This window comes from Hyperoodon ampullatus (assembly GCF_949752795.1).
Source record: "Hyperoodon ampullatus genome assembly, chromosome: 11".
Lineage (NCBI taxonomy): Eukaryota > Metazoa > Chordata > Mammalia > Artiodactyla > Ziphiidae > Hyperoodon > Hyperoodon ampullatus.
The window spans coordinates 55,930,373-55,947,321 of record NC_136924.1 but is presented as its reverse complement, the minus strand read 5'-3'; the positions used below and the strand labels follow the sequence as shown (position 1 = coordinate 55,947,321).

The window sequence follows — 16,949 nt, the reverse complement described above, 5'->3', positions numbered from 1 at the left end:
TCACCAAACAATGTAGGGACAGGCTCCTTAAGTCTCAATTCTTTCTGTTGTTTCCTAACTTATTTGGTTCACACAAATCCTTGGAAAGGAGAATAAAGACCAAATATTTGGAAGGTGTATTTCTACCTTCATAACCTACTTAAAGTATTGTCTTTTGCTTGGGTCAGGATTAAACCAATATATATATATACACCACATCTTTTTTATCCATTCATCTGTCGATGAACGCTTAAGTTCTTAGTGTTATTTTGACCTCTCTGTAGCGGTACATTTCTTGTAAAAACCTCCTACTCGTATAAATTAAGTTTTATTTACCTTAGTTAGTAACTCTGAGTAAACCTTTGGTCTTTTGTGGTAAGACAATAATGGATCCAGGTATAAAGATGCCAGTCAGGGAATCCTGATCTTTCTGTTTGTTGCCCTAAGTGGCTGTCTTTGATATGTCAGTTAGAGACAAGTCATCTCTTTTCTGCTTATTTTCATGCCAGTTAACTACTTACTGGTTTCTATCCGGTTCCATTAAAATAAAATATGTTGAAAAGTAATATCAGGAGACCAGAATATTCTCTAAGCATTAGTTGGCTACATTACAGTTTGTAGGGGCCAGAAAGACATCATTTGCCCCACAAAATCACCTTTTCTTTCTGCTACTGGACTCACTCCTGGATTAAACAACATAGGTGTGTATCCAGATGAATTTATTAGTCATTTCCTTTAGCCTTCTAATTCATTAACGAGTTACAATGAGTGAGAAATCCCTATCGAGATCGTTGACATAAATCCTAGAACTATAAGTGATTGTAAAAGGTTATTTAATTCAACTCATTGTTCGCAGGATATTAAAATCCCTATTTTACAGATGGAAACAGCTGATGTCAGAGAAATTAACTGATATGCCTGATGTCATGTGGCTAATTAATATCAGAACAAGAACTGAAATTGTGTAGCACCCCTTCTACCATAAACACTATCTTCATGGATATTATAATAGCTATTTATTAGATAAAAACATCTGGCCTTACATATTTTTGAAATCTAAGGAAACCAGGAAAGAATTAAAACATATTAACAGCTGTCTTCTCAAAGACTTAAGCTTTCTATCTGTTCTCTTCCTACGTTTTATAGTCTTTTTACTGAGTAAAAAACATCCGGGCAATGAAGAGAAGTACACTGGAATGCAAGAGATTTGTACTAAAACTCTTGAGTTAGAAGCTTGTGAGTTTGGGAGGTTTGTTTTTCTTATATAAATTAGTCATCTGAACAAGCACACACACACACACGCGCACACACACACACACACACAAAACACAGTAAATCAGAAAAAGCCAAGTAAACCTGGAAAAAAGAGTAACCATGGGCTTCCCTGGTGGCGCAGTGGTTGAGAGTCTGCCTGCCAATGCAGGGGACGCGGTTTCGTGCCCCGGTCCGGGAAGATCCCACATGCCGCGGAGCGGCTGGGCCCGTGAGCCATGGCCGCTGAGCCTGCGCGTCTGGAGCCTGTGCTCCGCAACGGGAGAGGCCACAACGGTGAGAGGCCCGCGTACAGCAAAAAAAAAAAAGAGTAACCTTTACCAATTGTGCACAATGATATCCTTATCGTTGCATAACTAGATTTTACATGGTTTTAGGTACTGTGTGCTCACTGTTTTGTGTGGTTTATCTTTGGTTTGGTCTTTTTTATATAGACCTTCCTTTGTATCTTCCTATTTCACGTAGTTATCCTTTTATGGCAATATGTTACTTCATTATACTTTTTAATCATTCCCCAGTAATTAGATTCTCTTCCAGCCTAATAAAAAAAAGCTCTAAGCATCTTGGCAGAAACATTTTATTTTTAGTTATGGGCGGGGCTATATTACTGAATGATGTTACTGTGGTCAAAAGACATAATTCTATAACACTACTAGCACAATCTAAGGACATATTTAATTCCCCAGCAGTTCCTCATCAGCATTTGGTTTTATCATTCTTATCTATTTATATTAATTTAAAAATATGAAGTATTACCTCTCTTTCCTTTCTTTTCTTCCTAATTGTAAGAGTAATACATAATTTTTATAGAACACTTAGAAATACAAAATATGGGAGTTCCCTGGTGGTCTAGTGGTTAGGATTCAGGGTTTTCACTGCCATGCGCAGGTTCAGTCTGGTTGGGGAACTGAGATCCCGCAAGCCACGCAGTGCGACCAAAAAAAAAAAATCTATCTATCTATCTATATATATATATACACACACACATATATATAAATATTTATATATATTTATACATATATATGTATACATATTTATACATATATGTGTGTGTGTATATATATATATACACACACACACACACATATATATATATATACTCATATATATGTAGAGAGGGAGAGAGAGAAATCCCCCTGCCTGGAGATAAGTGCTCCTTCTGTGTGTATTTTGTACTTAAATGAGCTGTATTTTTTCTGCAAGGGTCCCTGGAGAAGGAAATGTTTCTCTCTCAGTATTTTGAGAAATTAAGGCCAGATTTTATCTACACCATATGATCTCTATGCATAGTTCAGCAAAGTCCCATTTTTCCTTAAAAGCCATCCTTCCTCCACACTTGACTTTGGAGGGATGAGAGAGTCTGAAGGAAGGTCAAAGTTGAATGGTTGAAGGAAGTGGCTCTCAGTAAATTAAAGTGTTGAGAATCAACTTTTAAAGAGAATTTTTCCTGAAAATAGGGTTACACAGGACAGGAAATCCTGCTTTTTACTTGACATTTGGGACCTAACTTACTTTATTTCTTAAAGAAAACTTTTCAGAGAAAAGAAATTCTACAGACTACTGGCTAAAAGCCCCAGACTATTATTTTCTTACCGGTAAATGTTGATGCATTTGGTTTATGGATTCAATGAAAATATTTAAGGGGTAGTCACACTAATGAGAGTTGCTGCAGTCAGCTGACAGGAAGGAGGATTTGTTGGGTGGGGTGAGGCCAAGCCTTAGGAAATTCCAGAAAGTCTTAAAGTGTCTTATCTTTTCTCTCTTAACAGATTATGATGATTAAGTCTGCCTCAGGCATCTGAATAGAAAAGATTGAAATGTAATAAAAATGTGTTACAGAAGAGTATTTCAGTATCAGAATTCCTGGTGTTTGTTGGTTTTGTTTTTTGGGTTTTTTTCTTTTCTTTTTGTGCTCCTTTACTTTCCTTGAGAAATATTGGAGGAAACCCCACCTTCTTCCTGAACCTCAGATTACCACTTGTAAAATGAGGACCAAAAATTAATAGTTAATGAATTTGAGACCTTGAGGTTTTGGTGTTTTTTTTTTTTTCTTTTGAAGTATAGTTGCTTTACAATATTGTGTTCATTTCAGGTATACAGGGATCTTGTCATTCTTTATATTTGAGTGGTTTGGAGGTGGAAAGATATTAAAAGAAATGCATAGTGCTTCACCTGGGAGCTCATTAAAAGCCATCTAATCTCCGAGCTGTATTCCTCCTCAGAACCAGTGTCAGTATAGCTTTGATTTCCAGAGACGTTTTTCTATTTTTCTCTAAGACCAAATGACTTTGCAGATTCACTTTTTTAATAGATGAAAGAAAATAATTCAGAGTATTGAACCCTCATGAATTTTTTTTGGGGGGGGAATGGCTCTTTATTTAACCCAAAGATTTAAATAAAAAGCTAGCAAAGATGGGAAATTTTATGCATCTAAAACCAAAGAACCTTGCAGGGCATGTGTTCTGGTTCTAAATGGTCTTGCTCTCAATAACACCAGTGTAGGAACTTCAAGCACAAACAGAAAACTAAACTCCTAGCAGGTTGCAACATGTAACACATACTCTTGGAATTATGCTTGAACTTTACCTTTGACAGAATGTAAATATTTGAAATATTGCTCCAGTGTTAAGACTGCAGAACCCATTCCCTTTTGGTTTTTTTTTTTTTTTTAAAAAAAGTGTATTTCCAGGCTTTCTCCCTTTTTGAGCCCTGAAAATTTTAGTTTTTATAATGATCATTTTACAGTGCAGCAGCGTTTGGAATAAATCTTTGGAATTTCCTTTAACTATCTGCAAATGAGAAATGTTTTAAAAACAGAAAAATGTGGATGGAGGGTATTCTGCCAAACTTATCTTTTCACTTTGGCTGATGATCTTCATTTCCAAGTGGTAGGCTGTTCCCAGAGCAAGAATGTGTTGCATCATAGGAGTCATGTGGATGTGACTGATGTTGGTGCAGCTGACCTGAGTATGATGTGGCAAGGTTAGAGTTGCTACAGCTTCTTTTAGTTTTTTTTTTTTTTGTAAATAGATTCAACCAATAATGTAAATAGCAAAGATGACTGGAGATGCAGTACATTAAATGTATATCGAATTTGCTAGAAACTGTATTTTTTTTGGTAGGGTACAAGCAAACCAAATCCTTGGCTCTGATTTCTGAAGTGGCATATTTTCTATCTCCAAGGAGAGAGAGAGGGCTGGGGGGCGGGGGGGTGGGGAGGACTTGAAAAAGGGATAGTTCACTGTCTTAAACTTTATTGTTGGTTGATTAGTCCATTGAACTTAAAGGTTTAATAATTATTTATTAATGTTGAATTCAAAAGGGAGTTAAATGTTTTACTCTTGTCTCCTGTCATACTGGATTTCAGACATCTTTTCCACGTTAAGTTATCTGGAAATAAACTGAGATTTCAATGATAGGATCTGCTTGAAGGCTCTCATTGTAAGCTGAATAAACATGACATACTGTCTGTGTTTTATGTCTGGGAACATCCTCTGATACTTACTAAGTGGCTTTCTTGAGTTACTTTTCTAGTCGTAAAATAAGAATTTGGAACTTTCATTAGAGATCTACCCTAAATTTGAGAGATACAAATGTAGTAATTTACGGGAATCATTTTTTTTAATTAAATAAATCTGTACCTTCCACTTTTCTATTTAAAAAATAAGAAATAGGACTTCCCTGATAGCGCAGTGGTTAGGAATCCACCTGCCAATGCAGAAGACACTGGTTCGAGCCCTGGTCCGGGAAGATCCCACGTGCCGTGGAGCAACTAAGTCCGTGCGCCACACCTACTGAGCCTGAGCTCTAGAGCCCGTGAGCCATAACTACTGAGCCCACGTGCCACAACTACTGAAGCCCGCGTACCTAGAACCTGTGCTCAGCAACAAGAGAAGCCACTGCAATGAGAAGCCCACGCACCACAACCAAGAGTACCCCCCACTCGCCGCAACTAGAGAAAACCCGTACGGAGCAACGAAGACCCAACACAACCAAAAATCAATCAATTAATTAATTAATTAAAAAATAAAAGCATGGTCTCTGCCCTCAGTAAACTAAGATTCCAGTCCAGTATAGGGATGCGCAACAATTTGTTAAGCATTGTAATAGAAGTGTGTCCAGGTCCTTGAGAACAGAGAAAGGGCTACTTAGATTTATGGAAGAGAGGTAGGGCAGATGCAGAGGGACTGTTGCTTAGCTTACACTGAGTCTTGAAGGAACAGGCACTGTTAGACAATAGAAGGATAAAAGAGTAACCCAGGTAGAGGGAACTCATTTACAATATCATGGACCTCCCAGTGGTTTGCTTTTCCTGGAGGGTAAGCGGTGAGGAAGAGAATACCCAGAGAGGGTAGGAAGGGACCAGATCTAGAACTGGTCTTTTCTGACATACTAAGCACTTTAGATTTAATTCAAGGAGTGATTAGGAATCCTTAAAGAATTTTGAACAAGAGAGTAACATAGATTTTTTAAATTTTTATTTATTTATTTATTTATTTTTGGCTGCATTGGGTCTTTGTTGCTACGAGCGGGCTTTCTCTAGTTGCGGCGAGCGAGGGCTACTCTTCATTGCAGTGCACAGGTTTCTCATTGCAGTGGCTTCTCTTCTTGAGGAGCACGGGCTCTAGGTGCGTGGGCTTCGGTAGTTGTGGCACGTGGGCTCCAAAGCACAGGCTCAGTAGTTGTGGTGCATGGGCCTAGTTGTTCCACGGCATGTGGGATCTTCCCGGACCAGGGCTTGAACCCGTGTCCCCTGCATTGGCAGGCGGATTCTTAACCACTGCGCACCTGGGAAGTCAAGTAACATAGATTTATATTTGGGGATAATTTTTTTGTTTTACTTGGGATAATGACAGCATCATAGAGCCTTGATTGGAAAGTGGAAGAACCAATTAGAAAGGTAATGCAAGGACTTCCCTAGTGGTGCAGTGGTTAAGAATCCACCTGCCAACATAGGGGACACGGGTTCGATCCCTGGTCTGGGAAGATCCCACATGCCGCGGAGCAACTAAGCCCATGTGTCACAACTACTGAGCCTGCGATCTAGAGCCCATGAGCCACAACTACTGAAGCCCGCGCACCTAGAGTCTGTGCTTCGCAGCGAGAAGCCACCGCAGTGAGAAGCCCGTGCACCGCAGTGAAGAACAGCCCTGCTCACCACAAGTAGAGAAAGCCCGTGTGCAGCAACAAAGACCCAATACAGCCAAAAAATAAATAAATAAATGTTCCTTTTAAAAAAAAAAAAAGAAAGAAAAGAAAGGTAATGCAGTAGTCCAGGGAAAAGATGATGAAGACATGAACGAGGCAGCAACAGCAGGGATAAAATGGGACGGAGAAGGCCAACAGAAGATACTGCTATCAGGGGGCTTCCCTGGTGGCGCAGTGGTTGAGAGTCCGCCTGACAATGCAGGGGACACGGGTTCGTACCCCGGTCCGGGAGGATCCCACATGCCGCGGAGCGGCTGGGCCTGTGAGCCATGGCCTCTGAGCCTGCGCGTCCGGAGCCTGTGCTCTGCAACGGGAGAGGCCACAGCAGTGAGAGGCCCGCGTACCGCAAAAAAAAAAAAAAAAAAAAAAAAAAAAAGAAGATACTGCTATCAGGACTTGGCAGTTTGGAGAGACATCATTTTCATCTGGGACATGAGGATTCTGCTCCAGTGACTGTTAAATTCTGAGGCTCTCTGGTTAAGGTGGTTAGGCAGTGATATTTCACAGAAAGCATTACCTATATAGAGTTACTTATTTTCCCCTGGGCACCTGTGAATATGTAGTGCTTGATATTTATAATACTAAAAACACACTCTGTTGTATATAAAAACTAATATAAAATCTAATCTCTACTGGATTTTATTTATAAAGGAGATTTGCAGGTCTCCTTTTTGAACATTGCGTCAAGATTTCCCATCCTCACTGCAAAGCTTATTGCTGGGTTTTGTTTTCCAAACAGATTCTTCGGGCCCAAAGCCGAAGTGCAGGTGGAAGAAAGATCTCTGAAAACAGCTATTCTCTGGATGACTTGGAAATAGGCCCAGGTAAGCAGAGAGTTCCATGTGTGGGAAATTTTCTAGGAAGTACTCATTAGTAACAATACCTTGTGACCTCAAAGCTGATGCTTTTAAAGGAAGAGTGGTACAAATGAAAAGAAAGGCTGCTAGATACAAGCCATTCCCAAATCTCATTGCTTTTTCCAAATAGTGTCTCTGTATTTTTAATCCAACTTTATCAACAGTAACCTGTGTTAACCAAAGGGTAACTTTGCAGGATTATAAGGGAAGTACTGTTATCGACAGTTTTGGCTTCATGGTCATCTGGGGCTTGAGGGCTCCCATGGATGGACATTATCCCCTGTCAAGATTGGTTATCCTGTATTACTGATGCTAACATAACACCTTGAGAGCAGAATTATTATGTTTTAAAGGGGGCATATACAAGCACTTCACAAAAGAATATAAAATCAATTAATACAGGAAACCATCAGCCTCCTAGGAATCAAAGAAATGCAAATTAAAATGGCATTGCCATCTAATTTTTTCACATGTTAAATGAACAAAAAATTTAAAAATACATAACACTCAGTGATGGTAAGGGTTCTTCTTTTAATGTTGGGAAAGTAAGTGAATGTTACCTTATAAGTAACAGTTATAATCCTGATTTCCTTCTTTGTATTATTTTAAAATTAATTAATTAATTAATTTTATTTATTTTCTGGCTGTGTTGGGTCTTTGTCCCTGCATGGGCTTTCTCTAGTTGGGGCAAGCAGGGGCTGCTCTTCGTTGCGGTGTGCGGGCTTCTCATTGCGTTGGCTTCTCTTGTTGCGGAGCACAGGCTCTAGGCGCAAGGGCTTCAGTAGTTGTGGCACGTGGGCTCAGTAGTTGTGGTTCACGGGCTCTAGAGCGCAGGCTCAGTAGTTGTGGAGCACAGGCTTAGTTTCTTTGTGGCATGTGGGATCTTCCCAGACCAGGGCTTGAACCTGTGTCCCCTGCATTGGCAGGCTGATTCTTAACCACTGCACCACCAGGGAAGTCCCCCTTCTTTGTATTCTTAATAGAAGAGGTTGATTATATTAGATTACAGTAGCCCAAAATTTAGAATCTTGAAATCATTCAAATCGCATTTTATCTTCTAATAAAGCACATTGTTTGCATGCTTACAGGTCAGTTGTCACCTTCATCATTCAACTCAGAGAAAAGCGAGAGTAGGCGAAATCTGGAGTTCCCACGCCTGTCAGAAACCTCCATAAAGGATCGAATGGCCAAGTACCAGGCAGCTGTGTCCAAACAAAGCAGTTCCACCAACTATACAGTATGTGTTCAGCATCATTCATTCGTTCACTCATCCAGCAAATGGTCACTGAGCACAGGAACTAAAAGTGTCTCCCAGACCCTGACCTGTGAGCCTTGGCTCCTTACTGGTCCCCAGCCATTCTCTCTTCACATAAATCCTACCCTAGCTTCATTCGTAATCCTCACCATGTTCTAATCCTGACTTTGCTTTCCTAGGCCTCATTCCCACCCCGCTCATTTTTTTGTGTGATGTTACCATCCAGTAATGTCATTGAGAATTTTCCTGTCTCTTTTACTTAATCTTGTTGTTGTTAAAGAAGTATTGATAGTATTTTATTAGTTTTAACATATACACTTATATTTGTTTTTGAGAGAAGAAAGGGAGAATACTGGAGAGAAATATTGAATATATTCAACATTAATGTGGGATGGGGTGATTTTTGCAATTTTTATTGATATATAATTCACCTGACATAAAAATCACCATTTTTAAATATGCAGTTAATATATACACAAGGTTGTGCAATCATCACCACTGTCTAATTCCAGAAATTTTCCATCACCCCAAAAAGAAACCCTTACCTGTGCAGTGACTCCCAATTCCCCACTTCACTCATCCCCTGGCAACCCCTAATCTACTTTCTGTCTTTATGGATTTTCCTGTTCTGGACATTTCATGTAAATGAAATCATACAACATAGGGTCTACTTAATCTTTACTTCTTATGATGTAATAACTTTCTAAACAAATAGAATAGTGGATAGGAAAAAGGGAGAGAAATGACAGGAAGATGACGTACTCAGTAAGCACAAAAATGTCGTATTCTAAGTAGAGTGGAGGGTCTTTCCACTTTATACTTTCCTAGGCTTAACTGGCAGGAGGACACGACTGAACTGTTTATTTGAAGTTGCCTTTTAAATGCCATTTATTCATAAGTACACACACGTATATACACATGTACACATACATATATATCTTTCAAACAGTTGTTCCTTCTAAGATTTCAAATGACAAATTATTAATCTCTTGATTGTTATTTTTTAATAAAATTGGAAGAACAGTATTCACTTTTATTTGGCAGGCTGAACTAGTGCCTGTTAGAAATCACAATGTGTATTCCAGGAACTGAGCCTTCTTTTCCCCACCTTATGAAGTATGCATTTTCCAGTAGTATTTATTGGTGGACTAAGTCTCTAGGCAGTGAGTAATCTCATCTTGATTTTTCAGTATCGGTTTAAGAAGAGATATTGTGTGTAAATCAGTATCGAAGTGGAACATCACAGGCTTGTTATTCACTGGGGTGTGAAAAATAAGCAAATTTAGACTTCTCTTAAAAGGCAGGTCAGGAGATACAGCAAACAGATGATCTGTGGAGCTTAATTCCCTCTGTTACAGGATTTTGCTGCTTCTCAGTGCCCTCCTGCTATAAACATTCTTACCAGGTGACTCCCTAAGTGGAAAAACCTGTTCAGTGACTTTGTTTTTTAACTCCTAAATAAGAGTTTCTGCATTGCGGTTCGCCTGCTCTGTAAATTTTAAGAGTTGAGAAGTCTTAAGGAATTCTTATAAAAAGCATGTTTTATCTCATCCGCAAAGAATTTCTCAGGCCTCTTACAGAGCATGGTTGTAGCAAGGCGCACTCTCTCTGGCAGTGATTCCAGAGGCTGGGCTTTGAGATGGGGTCACGAATGAGTTTTGGGCTCTTGTACTGTTGGCTTCTATAGTGCTGGCTGCCAGCTCCTCCTTGTAGACGCACCTCCAGAGCTGTAGGCCTCAACCTGGAATTCCACACCTGAGTCAGTCGCACTCACACTCCCTTCATTGGCCTTGTGGCCATAAATCGCTCTTTTTCTCCCCATGCCTAAAGAATCACAGAGAACAGAAAGGTACTAGATAACTAGCAGACTAAAGGTAGGAAATGTCCGTATTCATCTACCTCTGTACTGATTATGGATCTAGTAATAAAGTCAATTTTAATATTTTGCCCCAAGTGTTCTTTGCAAGGAAAACAAATATGTTTACACTTACTCCTTCTGACTCCTTATGCCTGTTTTTTTATGTTGAAGCTCTATTATGAGAAGTAGAATAAGGTATGTCTTTAGTATACTGAATGAATTTTATGCTAAAAACATGTCTTTGAAAGTCTCACAAAGAAAGGCTGTTTTATGGTATCATTAAGTATAATTTCAATTTTTATATGTATACATCATTGCTGTCTCTCTTTCCAGGCCGGGCATTTATATATATATGGTCAGTATATTTTCTTAATTATTGGCACTTGGCATCTCCTTTCCCCTGCTCCAGAATGGTCTTTTCTGGTAAAACTCACCAGCTTTGCATTCCCACAAGCTCTGCTGCTAGAAGAGTGAATCACGAGAACATTGTATGGGGGGGGGGGTGGTCTGTGTGTGTGTCTGTATTCTAATGAGCATCCAGTTTTAGACTAGTTGTATAAATATTTAACTCTGAGGTATGTGTCCACAAAGCTGCTTTTGTCATTTCACAAGTCAATGGGTTTTGCTTGTGAGAGTTAGGGGGTTGATTTGACTTAAAGCCTCTTAAAATAATTTCTTTTTTAACATTCCAAGTTTATTTAATAGATGTGCTATGAAGAGAATCGTGAGACTTTTTTTTAATTCACAGACTATTTTTATTTTGTAGAATGAGTTGAGAGCTAGTGGTGGTGAAATCAAAACTCATAAATTGGAGCAAAAGGAGAATGTGCCCCCGGGTCCTGAGGTCTGTATCGCCCATCAGGATGGAGAAAAGGTGGGTTGGAAAGTCTGATGTCCATTTGCCAGGGAAGCATGTGTTCTAAATTAGATGCTTAAAATTAGAAACAACTCTAACTCTAGGCTGTAGAGTGTCTGGGAATTTGGTAACAGCTGCCAGGACAGATTGTCTTTTTTGGAGGTCACATAATTTTGGTTGGGGAGCTCTGCAACTTATAGCTGACCAAATGATGAACCTTCATTGGAAAATTCTTTTGCTCAGCAAATGCTCAGAGGACATAGAGCTTAAGTAATTTTTAAAAATCTGGTTTGAATAGAGATATCATCTTCAAAGTTATTTGCATATTATTAATTTAACACATTTTATGCAAGAAAATGTCATTCTTTCACTTCAAAGTATTTTGAAAGCTAGGCACTATGCTAAGGACAGGCAATGCTGAGCTTAGCAACTAAATGTGAACAAACCATTCCACGTGGTCTTTACCTGCAAGGAAGCTAACAGAGTAGGAGGGAGATGAGTGTAGGTTGGCTGTTGTAAAACAGTGTAACAAGTGCCATGCAAGGGCTGTGAGGGGCCATGGAAGCTTGGACTGAGGACCCTTAACCTGACTTCCTCAAGAAGGTGATATCTGGGACATCCCTGGTGGCACAGTGGTTAAGAATCCGCCTGCCAGGGGGCTTCCCTGGTAGCGCAGTGGTTGAGAATCTGCCTGCTAATGCAGGGGACACGGGTTTGAGCCCTGGTCTGGGAAGATCCCACATGCTGCGGAGCAACTAGGCCCGTGAGCCACAAGTACTGAGCCTGTGCATCTGGAGCCTGTGCTCCTCAACAAGAAAGGCCGTGATAGTGAGAGGCCCGGGCACCGCGATGAAGAGTGGCCCCCGCTTGCCACCACTAGAGAAAGCCCTCGCACAGAAACGAAGACCCAACACAGCCATAAATAAATAAATAAATAATCACATTACAGAAGAGTATTTTAAAAAAAGAGAGAGAATCCACCTGCCAATGTAGGGGACACGGGTTCAAGCCCTGGTCCAGGAAGATCCCACGTGCTGTGGAGAAACTAAACCCGTGCGTCACAACTACTGAGCCTGTGCTCTAGAGCTTGTGAGCCACAACTACTGAGCCCCCACATGCCACGACTATTGAAGCCTGCGTGCCTAGAGCCTGTGCTCTGCAGCAAGAGAAGCCACCGCTGTGAGAAGCCCACACACCGCAACGAAGAGTAGCCCCTGCACACCGCAACTAGAGAAAGCTCGCATGCAACAACAAAGACCCAACACAGCCCAAAATAAATAAATAAATAAATAAATGTTAAAAAAAAAGAAGGTGATATCTGAGCCAAGTCTTGAGGGATGTATGGAAATAGGCCAAGTGAATAAGGGGAAAGCTGAGTAAAGAAAGAGAAGGGTATTCCAGGGAGACACAACAGAGGTTTGGAAACCAGAGAACCCAACCAAGATGACTTGGCTGGAGCATGAAGTACCTGTAGGCAATGGTAAGAGACAGGTGGAGGGAGAGGGCCAGGGTAGGTCTTGAAAAACCCTTAAGAGTATGATTGTAGTCCTGCGTCAGAGGAAAGCCATGGGAAGGTTTTAAGCAAATCAGGTTTTACACATTTATGGTTAGATGGATGGCTTAGTTGGATTAAGTAACAATATATATGTCAGGTACATTTATCATTTTCTCTGCCAATCTATTACCCAGTCTCGTTGGTCTTTCTGTCAATATGATAATCAAATGTTAAGTTAGATGAGGAGAAAGAGCTTTCAAGTCTATTACAGTGACTAATAGGAGTATAGTCATTGTTTCTGTTACACATATTAACACCCTTGAGGCCATTCTACAAAAGGTGAGGAGATAATTAAAATGGGTTAAGAGCAATAGTTCTCAAACTTATTTGATTATAACAGACTTAAAAATAGATATATTGACAGCATACCAACAGGAACTCATGAGATATACTACATACTTGGACCAAAGTAGACACACAGAAAAATAGTCTCAGATTAATGGCTACAATATTTGACTCAAAGAATAGAACAGGAAAAAATTTAGGAACATTAAGTCGCTTTATTTTACAAAACTATATCACAAATGTATTTTGAGATAATAAGACAAACTACGTGGCAGTAATGTGTTTCATAATCATAAAATAATCAAATTATATACATCCTTGAAACAGTGGGCTCAGGCATTATTTCCATGTCACATGTCATGTATCAAGTGAGTTCTCTCATTAGACTGCCTGGTTTTCCCATTTTTTAAGTGGGAGATTATGTCTTATGTATAAGTGATATGTCTGGAATTTTTCTTATATACTGTCAAAAAGACATTTAAGAGAAAAAAATATTCCTAGCATTGAAATCCTCCCATCTGTCCTTGGAGCATAATTTGAGAAATGATCATCTGGAAAATCATGCTTGGATTGTCCCTATATATAATTTCATGTTTCTTTCTTGATTGTCTTCGTATTGATTTGAACCTGGAACTCTGAGCTGAATTGGAGGATCAGAACATTTTAGTTATAGCCTAAAAGGGTATCATTGCAGCTGAATCACAAATTGGGAAGTGGGTGGGTAAGAGAGGAGATAAAGATAGTACATAGTCTTCAAGTGTATACTGTAGGTTCGTGAACCCTTGGCTGCCTTAAAATTCATAAAATTTTTCAGAGCTTCAGCTATCCTTTTGGCTGTTTGCCTAGCTTTTGTTAACCAATACCTAAGAACTATTTGAACTTCAGTTTGTTACAAAAGGACATTAATGCCAGGGTAAACTTGCCTGAAATAGAATATTTTGTCAAGGTATTGTTCTTCCCTTTCTCCTCTTGTGAATGAATTTGTGCTTTTCTTTAATGAAATGTTTGAGCAAAATCTCACTTGCTGTCTCCTGGCTATTCCTGCAGTGAAGTCATCTGGTTGGGCGTGTGCAATGATGTCATGATTGGCATTAAGTTTACCCTGCAGGTTCAAGGTGACTAAATTGGAGGTGAAAGAAGGACATCCTGGGATGGGTGCACCTCCTAATTTAGCAAGAATTGAAGAGCTTTTTATGGCCATGCACAACTTTCAGAAAATTTATTTCGTATCATTAAATGAAATAACGCATGTAAAGTGGTCATTCCAATACCTGGAACATAGTAAGCATTTAATAAATGTTAACTGTTATTATACTGGTTTGTTTTATACCATGTCAGAATTCCTGTAATGAACAGAGAATAAAGGGGAAAAAATGACCACGCTGCAGTCAGCCAACAACTTAATCTCCATTGTAAATTTATTCAGTACATTAGACATCCTGATATAAACACTCAGCATCACCCATAAAATCCCTGACATCTGAATGAAAGAATATTCACGAGGAGTGCACATTGGGTCACCTCTTGACCCTTCATGATTTTTTTTAGGGGGGGTGGAATTCCTTCCTCATAACCTCACTAGAAGTTCTCTGCATTTCCTTCTTTCTTTTTTTTTTTCTCTAATATTTATTTATTATTTATTTGGCTGCCTTGAGTCTTAGTTGCAGCACGTGGGATCTTTGTTGCGGCATGTGGAGTCTTTCCGTTGCAGTGCGTGGGCTTCTTTAGTTGCGGCGCGCAGGCTCTAGAGCACGCACGCTCAGTAGTTGGGGTGCACGGGCTTAGTTGCCCTGCGGCATGTGGGATCTTAGTTCCCTGACCAGGGATCGAACCCGCATCCCCTGCATCGGAAGGCGGATTCTTAATCACTGGACCACCAGGGAAGTCCCAACCCTTCATGATTTTGAGTGTGGAGGAAGATACCAGGAAGGCCTAGGGGCCAGTAGAAAGGAGAGAGAGCTGGTAGAAAGTACTTTTATTTAAATTTGATGCCAAATGGGGAAAATAATCACCTGTACATAAGGTTTGCCATCTTGTTAAACATTGCCATTTTAAGACCAGAACTAAAAAGGGAAACTAACCTTGAAGATAATACCAAAGGTTGGTTTTAGATAAATTTGTTTTATAGCTATCAGAAGGTCTTCTGTACCAGCAAGCTTGTTTCAGCAGAATGCATTTGTTTGGGAAATAAGGAGTTAGGAAGAATAGTTCCTGTATGTAAAGACTTTATCTTGCCTTGGAGTGAGTTATAGTTATACGAGTTGTGGTTTGTCGTGATGAGCTTTGCTCTCCCTGATAGAGGGTTTTGTTTTGTACCCTCCCCACCCCCCCTTTTTTTTTGAGAGTACAAAGAGTACAAAGATATGGTTTAGAACTTCTTTTATAAAGGAAGATAATGCACACTTTTGGCAGTTGCTTGCAGTCTGTTATTTGAGTTACTCTATAATTGAGAGGCATGTTAATATCCTCATAAAAGACATTTTGCTGCCTCTTGTTTAAATGCTCAGCTGTTCTGGGGGCCATTATTTCCCCCAGGCAGCCAGTGACTGACTGGAGTCAGCAGGTTTTAATGGCATTAATAGCAGTTTGCTCTTTTATTTTTAACGTGATTCTTAATCCACCCCCCTTCCCCCCACCCTGCCTTTCTTTTTCTAGGTTTCTGCATCTGAGAATAGCCTGACAGCCCGTTCTGCCCCTGCTGAGGATGATTCCCGTAAGCTTTCATTCTTAGGTCTGGTGGAAGAGGGTCTTGTTCTCTAGCCCCTGTTTGGTTGGCGGGGGTGGTCCCCAGTTCTGTCAGTGCTGAGAATGTGTAACATATTAAACCCAGTAATGTAGCTGATCAGATCTTTCACTTGGTTTTAAGGACTGGTGCTTGAGTACCCTTCACACATCCCATGCCTAAGAGAGAAGTTAAATTCAATGAAATATGATTAACTTGTGGCCAGCTGAATACTTTTGATGCTTCTTTCATTGAACTTATCCTGTCTTTTGTACCAAACCTTTTCAGGGTTAATACTATAAAAACTATAATTTTGAAGTTTCATTTTAATAGAAGGTTGGCCAAGAAGGACTTTATTCATTTACAGGAATAAAGAATTGGTATTTGAGTAACCTTTAAAAAATATCTTTTTCTTATTTATCTAAATAGGTACTATAATCCTCCCTCTGGTTAGATTCTAGACAGTTTCCTGGGGGTGCTGAATTTGATCACCTTTTCATCCTGTTTGGAATCATTTTGAGCCTCTCTTCTCCCAAAGACAAAAACCTTTGTTTTTTAATTTACTATGTCCACTTTTGATTCTGATATTCAGTGTATTATTTTTTAAATATATATGGATTTCTAGCTTCTCCTCAGGTTAATTAGTTTACTAGACATCGAAAACTCAGCAAGAAGTTGAAGTATCAGCTAAACAGATCTCTAGTAAACCCTGCCTTAAAATTTTAGAAACTTGCTGCTTGAATCCAAGAACATTCCTTTTGCAGTCATTTTGCTTGGACTAGAAATTTTTCTGAGTTTTGACTAGGTTTGCAAAACATTTTTTTGAAGAATAAGCCTTAATCTTTCAGTACTTTGTTGACATAACTCTAGATTTTAGGGATTCTTTTATGGTTCCTCAGCAACTGTGTGAATGACTTCTCTGTGCCTCTTCTGAGTTTTCCATAAAACAAATATATTGGCAGGAAATTAACTTATGCAGGTGACACGTCAATGACTATGAAAAAAACTTTATGGAGTCTTTTTCCATAATCTTCATCCATGGATGTTCACTATAGGACTGACCAAAAAGATGGTGTCAAATTATACACACTCATATACATGA

The 16,949-nt window shown here is 39.5% G+C and overlaps 1 protein-coding gene across 1 annotated transcript in view; it reads left to right on the top strand.

Annotated features, from left to right (window-relative positions):
- The window catches only part of LIMA1 (LIM domain and actin binding 1), a gene marked incomplete at its 3' end in the record, with an annotated part of 75,630 nt that overhangs the window by 47,657 nt on the left and 11,024 nt on the right, over positions 1-16,949 (top strand). The window contains exons 5-8 of the mRNA XM_079715585.1: positions 7,199-7,283; positions 8,405-8,553; positions 11,196-11,303; positions 15,781-15,838. Of these exons, the coding sequence (XP_079571711.1) occupies positions 7,199-7,283; positions 8,405-8,553; positions 11,196-11,303; positions 15,781-15,838 (400 nt within the window). The remainder of the gene's footprint in view (positions 1-7,198; positions 7,284-8,404; positions 8,554-11,195; positions 11,304-15,780; positions 15,839-16,949) is intronic.